At 47.2% G+C, this 21,334-nt stretch overlaps 1 protein-coding gene across 1 annotated transcript in view; it reads right to left on the minus strand.

Moving 5' to 3' along the window:
- The window catches only part of defl (Integrator complex subunit 7), a 136,586-nt gene that overhangs the window by 107,212 nt on the left and 8,040 nt on the right, over window positions 1-21,334 (minus strand). Inside the window, exons 3-4 of the mRNA XM_070523139.1 lie at window positions 20,450-20,633; window positions 15,825-16,028 (exon numbers count right to left, since the gene is read on the minus strand). Of these exons, the coding sequence (XP_070379240.1) occupies window positions 15,825-16,028; window positions 20,450-20,633 (388 nt within the window). The remainder of the gene's footprint in view (window positions 1-15,824; window positions 16,029-20,449; window positions 20,634-21,334) is intronic.

Here is a 21,334-nt window from a genome sequence, read left to right on the forward strand (position 1 = left end):
TACTTGTACTTACTAATTTATTCAAAGAAATGATAAATTAATGGCAATGAAAGTGTATGAAAAAACAACTTGCTGCAGGTGGGAAATGATCCCACGTCTTTGCATTACATGTGCGATGCTCATGACAAGAATCTCTCAAGACTCTCATGACAAGCCAATGACAAGCAGCACTGAAGGCAGACTGAAGAGAAGACAGACATTTATATATTCAGCCAAGTTACTTTCACATAAATATATAAGATTCTATGGTCAGGAGCGAAATCAGATGAAGGTGAAGCAGGGTGCCAAGGCTGTCAAGGAAGGAAAGAAGAGGAAGACAGAAGAGATTAAATAGAGCGACTGAGTGAATACAGTCGAAACCCGCGACAATGAAATACTGTGCCAATGAAATTCTCACGACAACGAAATATTTTCGTAACCCCGGCGAATGCCCATAGGAGTCAATGCATTTCATACTTCTCGACAACAAAATGTCACTGTACTACAATCCTGCATCAATGAAATTTGCCAAAACGTAACTCCACATATTACCTACTCGTGCAAGGCTAGCAGGCTCCAAAATATGCATAAATGCAATTGCTTTGTACAAAAATTTCGTAAAATACCACCACATTACACTTGCTTGGGCACCGCCATTTTCGTTTACAAAAACAACCAAGCACCGGAAGCAACTGCGTGTGCTGGAAACACGTCATGGCCGCCGTATTCTTTATTAATCACCTGTTTAAAGCGACGCGCATGTTGCTGCCAACATGTGACGATGGTTTTGTGAACAGTGCAGTGCATAATGTTCACCTCAGTGAGAAAAATGCAGCACAAAGAAGGAAATCCACATTCTAGGGACGTGGAATTGTTTATGGCACTTGAGTTGGCGGTTGCACCATGGAGTACCATGCACCGGGCTGTGACTGAGTAATCGTCTAGGAATATGCATCCCTTGCTTTAAGAATGCTGGTTTTGGTGCCACCAGACGGGCATCGCGTTCGGATTCGGCACAGGACGTAGCTCAGGATGTAGAGGCCATAATCTCGATCAATTACCATCGGATATACAAGATACATGACTTTCGTGCTCGGCACCAGATGAGTCGGCGCCTACAGGTAACAGCGTGCGCTGCAGAAATGCTGCTGCATGCGTGGAGCGCTGTTGCTCTACGTCTGGTGCGGAGTTACACAAAATGTCGCAAAAGTGATTGTATCCCTGAAAGCAATTGATCAACAATACTGCTCCACGGCAGTGCTGTCTCTGCTGATTGACGCATGCAGTGCACTTTGTGCTGTTGACAATGCAGCTCTATATCCTTGAGAAAGTGACGTTTCACTCTGCGACGCATTACCAATTTGTGCCATCTCATTTCACAACGACAAAATTCTCGTGAAAGCGAATCGTTTCATGCCCCCCCCCGCATTTTATTATTGCGAGGTTCAACAGCATTTTTAGTTTCTTTTACAGGGAGTTGTAAGAAATGTAGTTCTGTTCAACAAACTTGCTTTTTGCATTGTCTTAATGCAAAGCCTACCAACTGGATGGCTGTTGTTGGTTTAAGCAGTAATTCCCTAACATATTTCCTTTTGACAAAATTCTACTGCATAAAATATGCCAATCTGAAGCTTATCTGAAACCTCCACACGTCTCAGAGCATTTCCCAAGATTGTGAAACCGGAAACTTATTTTCCTATTGCATGGTGTTTTGATAGGGCGATGGGGAACCAGACAGAAATCGAGCTGGTTGGCGACACCAGATGCTGCCGAAGCGAAATGTGACACCCACATCGCACCGCCTGCAGCAGGGAATGACAGCCCACTTGGATTATTGCATCCTAAAAGCGTGCAGTATGCTACCAACGCCCAAAACAAGTGAGCTGGAAACCGCAGACCTCCCGAGGGAGAGATGGCAATGCACAGCTCAGGTCTATAATTAAAAGGCAAAATGAAGCAATCGAAGAGCTTAAGGAGACGATTGCAAACCTACAGGGCAGAAACTCCCCCAACAAGGAGACACCAAGCTCCCAGCAACCGAAGACGAAATCAGGGCGGACATGAAGGTACACATTGGCAGATTAGCTACGCAGCTGAACGGGCTCATGGACGCCCTAGAGTCCGGACCAAGTGAAACAGAGGCTAATGTAGTCACAATACAAACTCAACTCAAAGATCATGCCGGGCAACTCGCAGCAATCACATTATCCAAACTCTGTCTCGTAAACACTCAGATTAAAAGAGCAAACCACTATGGTGAATAATCTTACGGAAATCAAAATATGGCAGTAGAACTGCAGGAGCTTCTGCCCAAAGCGGGAGAACCTTATATTCCATATCCAAAACTTCGACAAGTTTGAAATTGTGGGCATCACAGTACTGCAAGAAATGCTAACTAACTTTGAAATTATAAAACATATGAAAAAAAAAACGGGAACGCAAAACCTGCGTGCGGCTGTCTTGATCCATAGAAACCTGACTGCCATCGAACATGATGTAGACATGAAGGACACGGACTGCCTCTTTGTGGAAACAATTCCACAAAAGAGAAAGAAACAGAGCCTCTATATTCTCAACATTTATAGCACCTCCCGATCAAATCCCCCCCCCCCTTCCCCGGTAATAGAGATAGTTAACAAAACATTCAGGCTCTATGGAAACAAATCATACGTAATAGTAGGTGAATTTAATGCCAGGGACAGGGCCTGGGGCTACACGGCAATGTGGAATTATCTCCAAGACAAAAGTATAAAGTTACTGAAAGATCCTCTAGAACCCAGCGAATTGGAAACAGCATGCACACAAAATATAGCCCCAACCTCATGCTCAGTAAGAACATGGGACATGGGAAATGAAGGAACACTGCCTGCAGCCTAGGCAACAATCATTATATAAGGGAAACCACTAACCCAGCCTCGTCGCTAAAAAAGAATGGGAGGAAAGAGATCACGATCACCAAATTTAGACAAATCTAGCCTCATCGGAGCACAAAACAAACTCACCACTATAGAGGAACTTGACAAATGGGTTGAACAGCTACAGAAGGGTGTCAAAACCTCAGCCAAAACTATACCAGTCACAGCAGAAACACACGCAATTGACAACAGACTACTACACATGTGGCAAGCACAAGACACTCTCCAAAAAAGATGGCTCAACCAAAAAATAACAGAAGACTGAAGCTCCAATTTACTCTCCCAGTTAAAGAATTAAGATACCACGCACAAAACACCGCTCAAACAACAATGGGGTCTAATGTGCAACCAGATGAATGGTAAACTGGGCCTAAAAGACATGTGGAACCTACTCAGGTACCTCCAAGACCCAGAAAATTCATAGCCTCCTTGACCCTAGACCCTGAAAGACAGCACAAAACAAGAACATTGGCCGCATCATACACGTGCACCCCCTTCAAGACGACCAACTCCTTGAACTCAGAACAGATACAGTGAAACCTCGTTAAACCATAGTTGGCCGGAGCTCGAAAAAAGTATGTACTAAACAGTAGTACTGTTTAACCGAAATAGCATGAGATTGACTACTTACCTGTCAAAAACGAAACTCAGAGAGAGTGCAATGAAAGGGGAAAAAACATGTTATGTATTCACTTCGCGCGACAAAAGTGTTACAGTTAAACCTGGATATAACGAAGTTGACAAAAGCTCGCAATTTTTCGTTACATACAGGTTTTCGTTACATGCAGGTTTCGCGTGAAGGATCGTACGAATGATGCAGAAACGAAACCAAATAGCTCAATATATCCGCGAAGGTGAACTCACCCTTCAAGCATTTATTTTACACCAAAAAACTGCGTAATTTCCGTTTGCTTCTTCGGCACAAGTGACGGCACAACACGCCGCTCCAAAGAAGCTAAATCGTGTAGAGCTCCTTCATCGTCGAGCGAGCCGACGAAACGGCGCATAACGTCCATTGCGTTCATCACCTCTTTTGCAGAAGGCACGTCACACGGATCTGCCTCACAGGCACCATCATCACCGCCATTGGGATTTTGCACGCTTTCAGCTACTGCTGCATCAGACATTTCTTCTGTAGCCACGGCGGCGTTGTCGGCAAACAAAAAGTCAGTCAGTTCAACGTCGTCGGGCACACCACCGTTAGTGCATAGCTCGTTCCACGCTTCGGCCACATCGGACGGAGTAGAAAGGTCTTCCTCCTCCTCCTCCTCGGCACCAGCCCGTGCGTTTTTGGCTATTCCGGCCTTTAAAAAGCAATTCGCGATAACTTCTGCCCTGACCTCTTGCCAGGAGGCAGCAAGCATCTCGACTGCTTGATAAATGTCGATCTTCATCTCCCGTTCCAGACGGATGTCGAGAAGTATCTTCTGGATTAGTCGGCGCCGGTAACAGCATTTAAAACTGTTAATGACCCCTTTGTCCAGGGGCTGTATTAGAGACGTGCAGTTGGCCGGGAAGTAATGCAGTTCGATGTTCGACAGCTGCAGGCCCTCGACGTGGTGCGCCGAGCAATTGTCCAGCAGTAGGCAAACTTTACGGCCTTGCCGCTTGACGTCCTGGTTAAATTCCTTCAACCACTCAGAAAATATTGGCCGAGTCATCCAAGCTTTGGAATTCGCCACATACTTCACGGGCATACGCTTCGTCCCCTTAAAACACCTGGGACGGGCACTTTTGCCGACAACTAGCGGGACTCGCTTGTCTGTGCCGTCGAGGTTGACACACAGCAGAATCGTTATGCGGAGCTTGCTCTGCTTTCCACCGCGGCAGTCATCGCCTTTTAACGCTAGCGTGCGGCCCGGAAGCATCTGATAAAATAGAGCCGTCTCGTCGGCATTGTAGACATCAGCCGCCTCGAAGCGACTCAGGATTCCAGGCAGCTCATCAGCCACCCACGAAGCAGCAGCATCGCTGTCTGAGGAGGCAGATTCGCCGCTGATTACTCTTCCGACGACACCATGCCGGCTCTTAAATCCCTGCAGCCACCCGTTGCTTGCCTTGAAATCATCATGGCCCAAGATACAGGCAAAATCCTTTGCCTTCTGTTGCAAGATCGCACCACTTATGGGTACATTTCTGGCTCTCGTGTCCAAAAACCACGTGAACACTGCCTTGTCCACATCAGTGTATGTGGACAGCTTCAGTCTTTTTTAGAGCGCAGCTCTTTGGCGTCCGTTCCTGGGTTTCGCGTCGTCGTCGGCGTTGTCGGCCTCGTAACCAGCTCCGCCCCCCTTCGCTGGAGTGGGAGACGAAGGACGCGAGCCGCGAATGGCGGAGACCAATGAGAGCGGCCCCTTCAGTGACGTGCGCGCGCGATGCTGGTGTCATGCGGACCCTCCTTACGGCTCGATGCGCACTCGTGTCTGGTCTCAGCCGATCCGCTCGTTTCGTACTATCGTCTGCTCGCGCCAAAGCTCTCGCCCGCACCTGTTTGGTTCTGTTGGGTCGGTCTCGTTCGCGCTTGTTTTGGTTGTTATTTCGACAACAAACGGTTATAAATATCCCTCGAGGCCAGCGCACCTTCCACAACTTAATGCGGTAAGTGTAAGACTCGTACCAAGTCGAACATATATCAGTCTATTTCTCCGACCACAAAGCTTCCTTCATGACTGTCAAGAACTGTTAGTGGAGTCTTTGTTAAAGGAATATGTGTGAAAAATAAAAAAAAATTCTGTGATAGCGCATACATGTGTTGCTCGATTTCTTTGCCTCAATCTATCGAAAAGGTGAAACAGCTTATTTGCTGCGCTCAAATTTCGCATTAGGAAGTAACGTAATCGTCGGTAATTTTTTCTTCGAGCTTGTTCTCGACTCCACTGTGTTTCTGATGCTGTGTTCCGCACTCAAAATCGTTGATAGTGTGCTCGCTGGAATGCTGAAACGGGCGGCAACGTCCTTCTTCTTCTCGCCCGCGGAGACAGCATTTAAAATTGCGAGTTTGTCTTCAAAAGACAGAACTTTTCGTTTTCTGGCAGCAGAACTCATCACGACCAACCGACGACGTAGTTAGAAGCGGAGACGCACGACTACACGCCGACAGGCAGGCCTAGCACCTCCAAAACAAGTCGGACAAACCAGTACCAGGGCACAGTTGACACACGCACACGTGCAGAACGCAGGACAACACTCAAAATGGCGAATGCAACGCATCCACAGAGAAAGAAAAAAAAGTGACGCATGTCGTTCGTCATGGAGTGTCGTTCGTCATCGTCCCTCTCCCTTCCCGCGCCCTGGCTATGAAAGAACCGGCTATCAGCGTTGCTTTTCAAGTGAATTCTTACACATAAGTGCGTCTAAGCCATTGAAACAAATAAAAATCACTAAATAAGAATGCTTGTCCTCAAATCCATACGAAACAAAATAAATCTGAAAGAGAAATCAGCTGCCGATACCAATGCCACCTGTCGTCACGCTAGACAAGCAAAGCCTGAAAAGACTGCTACGTTAGGCACGAAGCGGCGCTAGTTGCCGCCATCATCATCATCATCGCTAACTTTGCTCGGTCGCGGCAATCCCTGGCGTTCGCGTAGCTGCTGGCTCCTTACAATATTAATATTCAACAATCTAGAGCATTTCTTCGGCCGAATTTTCCTTAAAAGTGCAAAACGTAATGACTGATCAGCTTTGGGAGTTCGTTACATCAAGGCTAACCGCCGCAACGCGTTCGTTACATCAAGGTCGAAAATACATGGGCTTCAATGGGGGCAGCGTTGGGGAATTCAAAAACTTCGTTAAATCCAGGAATTCGTTACATAGAGGTTCGTTACATCCAGGTTTAACTGTATTTTCGTTTGACGCCACGGCGGCCTAGCAGCGACGACAGCAGCCTCAAACTTATGGAAGCTGTGAGGCAGCTTTTTCAGTCAGCCCTCCTCTCCTCGGCAAACACTCGCATGGCAGATTCCACATTGGTGTTATGTATTCTCCATGCATGCGCGCGGTAGCACTGCAGAAGTTGCGGGGCGCCTTTCTTTCTTCATTGCGGGGTGCTGTTCTCGTCGCGACGATTGCATTCATGAGGCTGATGTAACACGCACCTTCTGCCACTGTCGTTATGCGACACCACAACGCTCTCTGGCATGCCGCCGAAATGATGTTGATGTTGATGTGGCTTCATGTGCAAACGCACAGGGCACTTGGAGGCCGTTGTTCCAATCTCTGAGGCTTGTTGTTTTGCCGGGCCGCCCAATGGAGACGACGCACCGCCGCTTTTGCGCGACGAAAAGTGGCAACACTACGTGCTAACCGATACGTGCGCAATAAGCTGGTACGGTTTATGCGCATACAAAACACATTATGCTCAATGGCCGCTGAGTTGGGGATTTGACTTTACTACTTTTAAAACGAAGCAACTGTTTAAAAGTGGGTACGGTTTAACGAGGTTTTACTGTATCTAGATACCTCCAAGGAAATGCTTCGTGAATACAAAGGGCCTCCGAATCCAGGAATGGACAAGGGAATAATGACGGCAGAGGTGAGGATGCCACTAGACAAATGCATCGCCAACATACACTTTGGGATGAAGGAAGCGCATCTTGGACGTCTAGTCCAGGCTTTCGTGCTGAGCCGTTTCATATACTCCCTCCCATATCTCAACGTGTATAAAGCAGAGAAGCAAAAGGTAAACTGCCTCATAAGACAAACCTGCAAGGCAGCACTCGACCTGCCGAGATACACATCCACCGAGAAACTCCTGAAAATGGGCATCCACAACACACTCAACGAACTAGTTGAAGCGCACAGGAGAGCCCAATACGGAAGATTTACCAAGACACCTGCGGACAGACACATCTTATGAAAACCAAGCATTCCATAGCAGAACACTAAGACATCGTGCCCACAGCCAGAGGCATCTTCAGTCACCCAATCCCAAAGCATATACACCTGGAGTATCACAGCAAGCAAAGGCATGCCCCGGCCAAAGCACTCCAAAAATGCTACGTAAACCACGAGGAGGCAGTCTATGTTGATGTAGCCGAACCCGGAGAATGTGGCGCTTTCTCTTCAGGGGCGATAGGAAACGACATCAAACCCATCGCCACGGTCACCATCTTTGGAAGGCATGCCAAAGAAGTGGAAGAAGTCGCAATAGCAATAGCAATCACAAATACCGCAAAAATCATTTTCTGGAAATGCAAGACGGCCATGCACAATTTTGCCAAAGGCAGAATCCATAAACCGGCATTACAAATCCTAAAGAAAACACACACCACCCCCCAAATGTAAAAATCATCTGGATCCCTGCGCCCTCGTCCAATCCAAAGAACGAAGCTGCTCAATCTCACCTGAGGACTTGTTAACTGGGCAGTGAGGAAAACCGATCCTGAGAAGAGCAAAAGAGTACATGATAACCTGCCTCGAAATTACACGATACAGTCGAATCTTGTTCCTTCCAACATGCTTAATTCGATCTTTCGGTTTATTCGAATTGACACAGTGGTCCGATTAAAGTTATGTGCATTCGAATGGGTCTTTGAAAACGCTTGGTAATTTGAATGCGCAAGCATTTGTGATGGTTGAGTCGAACATACTGCACTCCAAGAATGTTCTGAGCATCGCACCAAATCCCATGGCGGCTCCTCCGACCAGCGTTCCTCTCATCTCGCAATAGAGGAAAGAGCCCTCACCACCATGTGTGAGGAAAAAAAAAAGAAAGGGTGTGAATTTGTGCGCAGGCGTGTGCAGGTGCGCATCATCGATTACTTGTATATGTGAAGGGTGTCCTGTGCAGACAACCAATTTTCCGGACCCCCAATAATTCAGACACCTTCGTAGCACAACCACAGTACCCCATAGAGTCAATGTATAAGAACATCTGTAATTTAGAATGCAAGAAACTTTTGCCGTCCGATTTTCCAGACTCTTTGCAATGCCTGCCAGTCTAAAACGGCATCAAACGAAGTCGCCACAAACGCCATTTTGATTATCTAGCTGCCTCGCACAGTCTCGCACACAGATCCACTGGCAGCCGTAGCCACACCGCGGCCACGCTAGGCCTAGCTACTTCGATGTTCGCTACCAAGCTTCCTCCTGTTTGGTGCCGTGTTTTTCATTGAAACAATAAGCCGCTGTATGCAATGGCGCTGACTTCGCTTTTATAATCCTCCTTTGTTGCCGATAGTCAGCTTAGCCCCGATACAGAAATGTTAAGTGGCGAAACATACCAAAAGTTAGAAGGGGCAATTGTCATGGAACATGGTACCGTATATACACGATTGTAAGTCGACTCGAATGTAAGTCAACCCCCCCATATCGTGTGCGCAGGAAAAGAAAGAAGAAGGGCATACCTGCTGGCACGTTCCATAATGAAAACTTATTAGTAGCTGACATGGTCACTGGACTACTCGTCTTCACTTGTGCCATAGTCCTCACTAGTGGTGCCATCGTCGTTGCTGCTACGGTCCCACAGCACGTCGTCGTACAGCGAATTCTGCATTTGACACATGACAGCACCACAACATGTTGTGGAACAGCCGCCCAAGCCGAAAGCACCCAACCACACACATTAGTCAAGGAGGCTCTTTTGAAATGTCCAGTTGGCACAAGTTCGCGGTCTTCTGCCGCCAGCCACTTGTACTCATGGCGGAGTAGGTCCTTAAAAGGCGAAGATCCAGGCTTGTCTCATGACCATGTCACACATCACTGGCAGAGACCGATCATGCATTTCAGCAACGTACAGCGCAAGCTTGGCCTCCAGCTCCAGAAAGCGTCCCAACTTCGGCCCATGGAAACCTCTTCGCTTGCCATCACAGGTGAAAATTTTGCTTCGCTGCAGTCGCCTCTCGAGCCACCAATTAAGAAACATCAAACTTGCGGCCCGCTGCACAGTTATTTGTTTCTTCAGCATATAGGATGGCAGCCCTTTTGAACGCTGCTGTGAACGAGCGCCGAATGTTTAGTGGACTCAGAGCACTCATGACGACTGAGGAAGCATGGAAGAAGCATGTGGCCGGCAGTCAAATCGAATGCATGAAACTAAAGAGCTACAGGGAAAGAGAAACATGTGAGCGATGTCTGTTCTTCCATGAACTATCGACACTCCCCACAAGCGCCGCCATACTGAAGGTGCTGTCGTAAATGGAACAGCGGCACTTCCATAAACTATCGAATACCCCCCATGAATGCCGTGTGCGCTCTAAACTTCAGAGAAATGTTGAAAAACCCTTCTGAAAAGTGACCAAACAGGCAGGATAGCGGAAAGTTATGGATAGGGCCATAGAGCAAACATAAAATTGTAACTATGTTGTAGCTCCCCTGATGTCTCGTTGGTCTCGCTTTTGTGGCGGTGCCATGTTTTCGTTTCGATTGTACGTTGGCTCCCCCCCACTTCAGATTTTCAAATTAAACAATATAGGTCGACTTACAATCATGTAAATACGGTATGTTTCCTTTAATTAAAACTTAAAATGTGTGCATCCGCCGTCTCCTACCACAGTACGAGCACAGATACGCCTAATAAATGTACTGGCAGGCCTTTAGAGCTATTTTGGACGTGCCCGTGGTGATTTGAGTCCTTGGGGGCAGTAAAAGGCACGCATTCATTTTTCCAGACTGCCCGATTTTTCGGACATCTCAGTAGCCCCTAGGGACTGTGAAAAATCATCGGACACTTCCCACTGATGCGTTACCTCTGCGCGTGCTCTAATGCAGGTACCGTAAAAACCGGACTATAGGTCGGACCGCAATATAGGTCGATCCCCCAACTAATGAATTCTCAAAATGAAAAAAAAAAACATATTTTTCAATGGCAAAAGTACCGAAAGACATGACACCCTTACCGTGAAACAAATGCGACTCAGGGGGTTGCACAATGGTGACAGTATTTATTTAAATGCTGCTCGCATGTGCACCTGGCCAAGTTTTTAGCGTTATCGCACGACCATCGACCCGCGTGCTTGTCGGCACCATATTAAAGGCGCTGAGCAGCGAACCAAACGAGATACGCGCATGTGTACACATGCCCTTACTTTCGCTATTTCGCTGCTCCGTGCCGTGATGACAAGGTGCTGACAAACACGCGGGTCAATGGTCGCGCGATACTGTTAAAAATTGGCAGGGTGTACAGTACACAGAAGGGCACGAAGTGCGCAAGCCCTACTCCGAATCAGAGCAACGCCTTTGATTAGAGTCGGATGACGAGTGCTTCTCGCTGCCCAGTCCATAGGCGCGTGCGATCTCCACCGCTTTCAAACGGATGCATTCGGCAGTCACAGGCAGCGATCTTACACGCAGCTCTCGGACGGACTCCGCAACCTTGCCTTCCAGTTCTGCAGTCCGCTGCGATCCGGCATGAAATGACGTTTTCTTTTGGTTGTTGCAAGTTGTAATACGTTGCTTTTGCCTCCGCCACTACGGAATGCTCTTTTCGGATACTTCAAGTTCGCGCTGTGCCGCCAGGTTGCCGTGGGCTTCCGCGTACTCAATCGCCTTTTTCTTGAAGGCGACGGTGAATTGACGTCGGCTTCCGCTCGATTTGAAACAAAATGAAAATGCAGCCTTTAATTAATGTAACTTTGCGACAGTGGAAACGCAAAATGCCAGTGCCACAACGTCGCCACGCCGCCATAGACGCCGCGCTGCTGCTGATGGCGATAGCGGCTGTTTACTTCATCCGCCCATTGTTGCAAGACTTCCGTAGTTTTTCCGCCAATGTCCGGTATATAAGTCGAGGGTCGACTTTTCGCGATGGTTTTTTGAAAAAAAGTTCGACCTATATTCCGGTTTTTACGGTAAGTCATCCATTCAATTAGCTTCCTTTTATTCTAACAAATTTTCAGCTCCCTTCAAGTTGTAATGATAAAGATTCGGCTCTACATTAAAAACAAAAGACTCGAATACTTAACCCTTGATAAAACGTTAACAAAATCCAGCAGTCTTGTGCAGGCAACTCCAAACACACACATTCCCCAACCCCTACAATTTAGCCATAGTTTCCCCGGGGATACAGACCCCCAAATGTACGCTAAGCGAGGCCGTCAAAGCACATTTAGCACACATCTTACATGAGTGCCCCAAGCCCGAACAAACGGTTGAACTGCAGCTCTACAACCGAGAGCAGTGGAAGGCTGTAGTGACCATATCTGAAACTGTGGATCAACTGCAGGCCAGGACCTGGGCTTTTAGAAGTTGCCGTAAAATACGGTCCAATGGCCAGCTCACGAAGCCTTCAGGAAGCCTAGATGTAATCTCAGAAATCCTTTTGTATTGACAAATTAAAGCTTCCGAAACTACCGTGCAACCTCCAGTACTAAACACACGGGAAGACGGCGCACATAATGTGACGCCATCTCGACATGCCCACTTTTTGCACACACGGCAGATTGCCTCTAAAACAGTGTGAGCAGGCTACGATTTGACTCAGCCCTGCCAACAGACGTGCACAGCGACAACCACGCTAGAAAGGGAAAGACACGCCAACGTGGATGTCATTATGTGAATGTCAACTACAGTTGCATCTGCCGAATCTTTTAGTAACCATGGACTTTTGTTAATATTTTAGTAGCTTTCCTGGTTAGTATGTTATTTCTCACATTTTTCTTCAGAAATGTATAAACAAGGTTCCACTGTAGATGCACAATCATTGCGTGTATATCCTGCATTTCTCCATATCCCTGTGTTATTTTGTTGAGTATGAACATACACCAATAAGCCCACATGTCAATGCTACAGCGATTTAGTGACCACAAACAAGTGTAGACGACCATACAAATGGACACATGGTCACATCTCCCTACGACGATGTGTCTATTCGTTCTCGCTCAATGTCAACTTAAAGGGAAGCTGAAAGGTTTTCCAGAAAAAATGAGTGAACATGTGTACATAATGGTTTTCAACCCTCCGAATTCGAATATCGTATCGAAATTGAGCGAAAGAAAGCGCAAATATATTTTATTTCGACGAAAAGTGCAGCAGTGGACACGCCCAGCTCGCGCATCTCGTTTCCGCCTGTGATTGGCCGGGCGACCCGTGACGTCAACTTTAGCGACCGACCGCTGCCGCTCCACATGAAGCGCGGTGCCAGGTAGTTTGGTGCCGTAATGGAAAATTAAGAGGTAATAGAAAATTTAGAGAGACTGCGTTTTTCTGAAGAGTTCGGCGTTGCTCCCTACATGTACGAGCCGATTGCAAAGAGCCGGCCTATCGAAGAAGCAAACGATGCTGGTGCGAGCAGTGCTTTCGACGAGAACGAAAGCGAAGTCTTGGGATCTCCTCGTGTTGGAAATGCTCTTTGCTGAGTATGTTTTTTGCAAAGCGATCTAGTGATCTCGCCGATCTTTCACAGATCTAGTGAGCTCGTTTCCGGTCAAACAACTGCAGTGTTGTGTTCCTGCATGCCTCCTCATGGAACGTACGCGGGGATGCGATCGTCGGCATTTGTGCGCTGTCCAAAGCTGTCGGCAACCTACAAAGACGGTTCAAACGCGTGGAAAGCTTCCCGGTTCATGCAGTACGTGTAGTGACCTTCATCTGTGCGCCATCCGCACACTACTCGTAACCGAAGTCGTAAAGGCGGCTAATTCCGTCGGCTACGTGAGACGGTCGGTTTCTCGCTGTGCGCGAGAGACGGGGGGAGCGTAGCGTCCTGGCGTGCGCCGGCTTTCCAGCACATGCAAACTCTACATTTGCACTGCGTTATGCTATAGCTGCATGCAGGCTGTTTTACAACACACGTGCAAATAGAAAATTCGCGGCGCTTTGCGACGAAACGTGCATCGAGGGCGGGAAATAAACATGCACCTTCCGTTCAGCGTGCTAACATGAAGGAGCTCACAGTAAATCAAAATCCAGGTTTGGGCGAGTTCGCGTATTCATAAGGCCTTCCAACACCAGTTATCATCAGTCAGTCCGCACTCGTGCCGTCTTTGTTTTCGTTGCTCCGATCTTTTCGCGCTGCGTTTAGAAAGCCTGCTAGTGGAAATTCTGGTGATAATCGTCGTCACGGAAGTGGTTGGAGCACAGCAGTGTTGTTCTTGAGGGCTTGAAATTCTTTCTCTTTACAGCAGCCTCCCACTTCCTTAAAAGCGTCTTGTCTTGTGGGAAGCAATGGAAGACAACATCGTCGCGGCCGCTGGTGTTCGTGCAACCGTAGGCTGCACAGAAAGACGGCATGATCGGCCCACCACATCAGTTGATGCTGCGCACGTTGACCACCACTCTACATACACACAGACGCACCAACAAAGAAATGCAGGGTCGATCGAAGCAGATTACGACGGCACGCACGCAGAAACAAGCACGGTCAGGCACGGTCGCGCAGGCTGCGAAGGAGCAAAACACTAAAGTTGACGTCACAACACTGCGGTTTCCGGTCTCCGCTCGCATCGTCAGCGTCAGCAGCAGCGCGCGGCATTCGACGGGGGGCGGAGCTACAGCGCAATTTCAACCGACGATTACGTCGCTCCTATTTGAAAAAAAGTACCCAAATTTCACCTACATGGTTTATAAGGTTCCCGCATCCGTATATGAGCGTCTTATTGAATTCGACAGACTCTTCAGCTTCCCTTTAAGGCGTTGAACGTCGCAGACAGGGCCAAAAGAAAGCAGAATGTCACACAAAGTGCACACGGAACCGAACTCATACTGCATGAAGTGCTTCCTAAATGTACTTGTTTCCTGCCATAAATGATGTCATGTGCTACCAGAATTCTCAACAATAAGTCAACTGATAAAAAGGTGGCCATCTGCTGAAACCGGACCCACTGGCAGAACACTGCCACCTCAGCGACAATGTTCCAAACAATAGGGAGCGTTCATGCACTGAACCTTGCTTTCCGAGCGATCAACGAACCTGGGCCACAGATAGCCATTGGTGTGGGTATAAGGACCCTCCACCTACTGAGTTGTTGGTGCCACGGTGCTATCATAAGCACACCAACACAACTGTTTTTTCTTTATTGCCACATTGAACAGCACAAGCACCGAATAAAAACACTTGGAGAGCGAGTCTCTAAGAACCAACACAACTCCGGTGATGGTGCTAAGGTTTCATGGGGTATATAGTATATCTTTAGCCATACCAGTAACACATGAAAGAGCTCCATTGGCCAAAGTGCCACTTTAATAGTTCACGTGGTAGCAGAGATAACGCACAAAATTGCACTAGGAAGATCAAGTTGATAACGTTTGATGGTGGGAGGTGTTCTGGTTTATGAAGCCCTCAATGAAGAGCACCACTGCGAGAGGGCACGGAGCGTGGGCAATGCAGGCAAAAAGCGTCAAGTGTCCCTGAGTGGTCTTCATTAAAGGAATGCACACCACGTTTTCTTCTCCAATTCTCTCCACGGAGTGAGAGAGCTGTGACGACTATATCTTTAAAGCATGAAATGGCTCAAGTCGCGGAAGCGCTACGTGCTGGTGCCGCAGTTGATAAATATGCTTCAGTGTTGCACTGAGCTGTGCAAACCCCATTTATGACGGATAAATTAACTCCACTACACAAATGATTCCTCTGCAAACTCTTCGACGCTTACGTAACATCTGTTTTTTGTGGCATTCTTGTCCACACCTCAGCTGTGTGAATTTGCCCCTGCAGTGTCTTCTTGGCAAGACAGCAATGCCAAACCGAGACAGAGAGCAAGGAAGCTCGGCAGACATGTTGAGGGACTGTAATGCAATAGCATATTACGAGCGTTCACCCACTCGTGCCTTGTATCACAGACTACAGGATCGGCAGGCATTAAAATATTAGTTAAATTAAAACCCTTGCCGAAACATAAATTGCGCCCTGGTACGAAGATTGGCCCATGAAGTGACCACCTGAGCCATAGTCTCCAGGGTTGGCCTACTTTACTCGGACAGACAGATGACAATGCACCAAATCCCGGGAAAGTAGGCAAGGAAAGCATCACATTAAAAAGTGAAAGGCCATACCTGGCTGGGAATGTGGGTGACGGTAGCGGCAGCCAGCCGGGTGAGCACCCGCAGTGTGGCTTGCACCAGGCTCTGGGAGGGGTAGCGGGGCAGTAGTCGGTGCAAACACTCATCCCGCACCAGAGCAGCAGTGGGGGCGTCCTGGTGAAGACCTTCGAGCACGCCCAGCAGGCGAAGCTTGGTGTCCACCGGTGTCGCAAGGCCCTGGGCAGCATTCGAGGGGCAGGTGTACACCTCTCTTGGCAGCACTGCCAGTGCATGCACACACACAGGTGCTGGAGCGGCACAAATGTATCACCACCAGCCCACTTCACGTTCACTGCAGGACTAAGGCCTTTTCCAGCTTTATTTCATTATTCCTGTCTGTATCCCTTCCTCCACCTTAAATTTGCCTCTTGGGGGATTAATTTAAGGGCATGCTTTAGTCCAGAAGCATCTCTCTTACTAATGGGAATGGAGAAATCATTTTGCTTGGCAACCACTGCACCGATTTTGGCGAGGATTGTTGTGTTTAAAAGGAAATGTTATAGCCTAGTAAATGGAGGAGGCGGCTTTCACCTTATGCCACGTATATATTTTTGGAAAACCGCAAGGCTAAAAAATAAAGAAAAGAGCACAAGCACCAAGTTTTCAACTCTTTAAAACTCAGTAATAAATAAAGATGTCACAGCTCCGCAAAATGTGCTTATTACGACATCTAAAGTAGACAAAATTGATGTATTATACACTGATTTCAAATAAACCACACATTTGTGAGCAGGAAGGTTGTGAAACCCTCGCAAAAACTAACAATTTCACACAAGCTGTAAGCTCACATATCGAATTTGTATATCAATTGCTTCTAAACTGATTTTCGGCAGTTGCTGTAAAAAAGTATGAGGGCATAAATAAAAGCTCCGCATCAAATAGACGCTAGAATTTAACTTTTATTCATGCAATACATTTTAGTCAAATCAGTCCAATGCTTGTCTAATGAAAGCAACTCTGTTTCACGTGTGCAGTTGAGCCAGATACAGTTGCCGACCGATAATTCAGACAATCGTAATTCAGACATGCCTGATTATTCGGACAACTCCACTGCATCGACACTAGCCCCATAGATTTACGTATCAGGACAACCAAAATGTTGGACACCTTACAGCACATCATGCGATAATTCGGATCCCCACTTCAAGACTGTGTGCTGATTACACCACAGAGTTAAGCAGAAATTGCTATATTTTCATTTTGATACGTTGCTGGCCATGCCACCAGCGCCTCCTTGTAACCTAAACTAGCAAAACCCTGGCAAAGTTTTGGTCGATCAAGTAGTAGTCAAAGAAGGTTCGGTGCTTGCATTGACTGTACTTTGGTCTATCTCTAGCGTCAGCATGGTAATGGTCGAGATGCAGGCCGCAGTTTTGTAGCGATGCCCTCTGCTCAATTTGATGCCACTCAATCTTATCATCCACCGTTTATGGTTGGCTGATCTTACTGATAAGGCATGCAAAGCGTCGGCCTGACCAATGAGGAAGGGAATAGCATAAAAGGTATTGCTAGAAAATTGCAGCCACGGATTGTCTGGCTAAAGGCATGTGTATGTGTCTGCAGCAACACACTGACAACCGTAAGCCGTATTCTTGGACGATCATCTCTCATTCTCCATGTGACTAGCAGTGGGTGCGTTGAAGGGCGGCAGCGTTCTTATGCTGTGCTAAGGTAGCATGCTTGGCACTGTGCCCAGAATGCCCTCGCTCGTAGACGTTGATGAAACTTGTGCTAGTCACGTGAAAGATGGCACGCTTCGAACTGTGCCAAGAATGGCATCGCTTGTAGACAGTGACGTATCTTGTGCAATCACATGAAATTGATGGTAACCGCGAAAGTGACAATACAAAATATGGCGCACCTTTTATGGCCCCTTGTGGAATAAAGTCATTTATTTTAGGGCAAATCCAGTATTTCAGACTTCGGATTATTCAAATATTTTGGTGGTCGCCGTTTAGTTGAAATTATCGGTCAGCGAGTGTACAATGAACACCCTCATTGTGAAAAATGCATTTGTGAGATGAACAGTTCATTATAATTGCCTGTGCGATGTAACTATGCTGGAAGCACATTCGCAAGCCATAAAGGAAAAAAGTAAATAAATCTAAACATAAAGGTGAGGCAATGCACTCGTGTAACAGAGAAAGGCAGGCTAACTGGTGGTCGATATTTGAATGCATAATGTAACCGCACAAACGACAACGGACGAAGAAGGAAACACACCGAACAGGCACGGAACTTCAACTGGAGTTCTGTGCCTGTCCGGTGTGTTTCCTTCTGCGTCCGTTGTTGTTTGCATGGTTACATTATGCATTCCAATAGCAATGCACTCACTGGCTGCATTGTGTGACTATGCGCCGTACAGCCATCTGCCTTTCCCCACCTCATCGAGACGCGGCCACCACAACACTGTTCATTCCATTCACTCTAACTTAGTAGAGCAAGGCAATGGGCCATTACGAGTGCACAGTTCTCGATTGCTTGTGTTGATAATCTGTCTGTCGTAGCGGAAGTTCACTTTAAATTGAGTCTATATAAGTGGGCCTGACTGCACTCGAACAGAGAAAACCAAGCTGGCCCCAACTAAGCTTTACTGCATGCTCCCACCAAACGAACTGCCTTCAGCTAACTTTGAGTGCGTGTTCATAGTCTGTATGCATGGCATCTCACAGTGGATACAAAACATTTCTACTCTTGAATGTTTTTCTGTTAGTGAGATTATATACTTGCTTTCATTTTCTGCAAGGTCACTTCATGCTGCACTGGCTGTGTGTACATTTGTCATGCCACCTGCTACTCTACTAGAAATGCTTGAGGTGCATGCTTTCGAGTGTTTTTATAGCTGCACATGGGTGTAAACGCGGCTGACCGCATTCGCTGCTCGCTGCCAGTGCATTTAATGACAGCGTCGTCCCAGTGCGGGCGACACTATCAGCCGCGAGGGTGGTGTGCACGCGGAAGTGTGGCTGGCTTTGCTTAATTTGTACTGTCGATGTGAAGATATTGTCGTGGCATGGAACCATATCATTCGTCACCGACTGCCAAATTGATTAAAATGAATTGTTTTCTCATTCACATTTGCTTTCTTCGATTGCCCAATAATTCTGAAAATTCTGCGGCCCCTTTCCTTGTAGAAAAATCTGTCGGCATGTTTACTTATTTGCATAAAAGGTTAAATTTGAATACAACGAAATTTCGATATAATGAAGCGAATTGCAGATTTCACCTACTTCGTTATGTCGAGGTTTAACTGTATAGTCTAAAGGCAAGCTGCCTGCATCTGTTTCTTTATTTTAATTGGTCATGTGTTGGGAATAAACATGCTGCTCTCTACCATACCCACAGCTTTTGTATCCAACAGCTTGTTTGTAAGCCAAGCCATGTTGAAAGGGATTTGCCCTGCGGTATCAGAAAGCAAAATAGCAAAGCAAGCACCAGATGCCACATTGGCCTAGAAAAAATGTTTGTTAACCTATAACACTCTGATTTTAGGAACGGGTGGGACCGGTTGTCCAGCTACCTGCACCTGAATGTGTGCGGGCGTACTGGCAGCCGGATTTGTGGGATATTTGTTCCGGACTATAAGCAGTTCTGATTTTTTCGGCATACAGCCGAGGCCATTGTTGCGAGCTTGCTCGACGGGACTGACTGACATGACGGTATCCACATCTTTACCAAAATGACCGTTTATTACCGCAAATCGAGGCGAATATATCCATCCCCGCATGAGACACTGACAAGTATACAGGCCACTAACCTCAGGAGAGTACAGACTAGGTCTGTACTTAGTCCAAAAAGACTACCTGCAATGACCGATGGTGAATATCCACCAAACTGCAAACATTATAACTGCCCCCTGGCGGACCAAGATCCCACCTTGTGGGAACGCCAAAAGAACCCTCCCCTGACCGAACTCTTTAGGCGAGCTCCTTCACACGAAGAACAGGAGATAAAGACGAAAACTTTCAACCTGGAAGACCAGATACGGTTGGCGGAATGGGCTGATAGCGTCCCGGCGAAGCAGACGCCACGCTAGCCCACACTTTTGGGGAACTCCACTCAACCTTGACAATGAAAGTGTTTTTCTCCCTCTCTCATTAATCCATGCCCCTAACAAGCACGGTTGAGCAGGTCCCAGCGCACACAATCTGGAGTCGAAAATGTGGCAGCTTACTGCACCCTTCATGGTTTACGAGGTGCTCAAAGAGGAGCAAGGGTCAAGACCAATAACAGCCATGGTGTAACTGTTAAGTGGCATTCTGGTTTTCCAACTGGCACAATTCACGACCATAAGTGCAATAGGAGTGTTTTATATTATAAGAGCCTACCAAATGCCCTTGCAGGGTGCACGATGGCACTATCCATGTCCACGTTGCAAGCCAGGAGAAAAGACATCCAGTGATACTCAACAATCCTCCTTGTGACACCGCTAAATGTAATGTCTGCCAGTGTGAGTATCATATGTGCATTTGTCAAAACACAAACAATTTCCCAAGGTCGTGTGAATTTCAATCAGTCTGCGAAGCTGGAGCCATGGCCCGGACAGCTCCATACACATGCAGCCAAGGTCAGCGCACCGAGAAGCGTGCTCCAGTTACCTGAATCATCTGACCGATGCGGGTACACATGTTAGCCGCAAACGCCTTGGACTGGGCAGCAAAGCGTGCTGCCGCAAAGATGGCGGCCTCCTGCTCCACGGCGTCGTGAGACTCGAGGCTGCTGCGAATGCTGTGGTGCAGGTCCTTGCGCTCGGCCACTATGGCAGCTATACTGCCCAGCGTCCTGCAAAGTTTAAAGGCAAGCTGTCGATCCTTCTGCCACTGGGCATCAACGCTGTTCATCCGTCGTCTCATGAACAGGTTCTTCTTTGCGACACGTGCGTCATCATTCTTGTTCAGTAGCATTACTTATTATGGCCTGTCGTCGTTGCTGTAATGCAATAGATGGTTAAACTGCCAGACAGTAGCAATCCCAGTTTTGAGCTTCCAACTGTTGTCACAGTAAAAGGTGCGCAGTTGCACTTTTCCGGCATCACTGCAATGTCCCCTGCGACCAGCACAGGGCTGCGAGTTCTAATGCAAGATAGTGCCCATAACCTCCATAATACGAGCTAGGCAAAGCCACGTAGCATCCAAACAACTAAGCAAGAAAAGTCAACTTTTTAACAAGGACGGGATGGCAAACATGACAAAAGAAAAGTTAAACTTAAGTTAGAGGACATTATATGCAGTAACTGCATAGTGCATTACAAGGGACACTGCAGCGGGAAGCTTTGCATTAATTTCACCATAAGGGGTTCTTTAATGTTCACATGAACCTAAGTACTTGAACATTTTGTATTTTAACACCACTGAAATGTGACTGTCATGGCTGTGAATTGAACAACACAAAGCAAACAAAGCAAAATGCCATGGCAACCAGCACTGAAACTTTGAATGCCATGAGCAGTGGCTTAATGCCCAGCCCAGCAGTTGGGGGAAAAG

This window comes from Dermacentor albipictus, chromosome 8 (assembly GCF_038994185.2).
Source record: "Dermacentor albipictus isolate Rhodes 1998 colony chromosome 8, USDA_Dalb.pri_finalv2, whole genome shotgun sequence".
Taxonomy (NCBI): Eukaryota; Metazoa; Arthropoda; class Arachnida; order Ixodida; family Ixodidae; genus Dermacentor; species Dermacentor albipictus.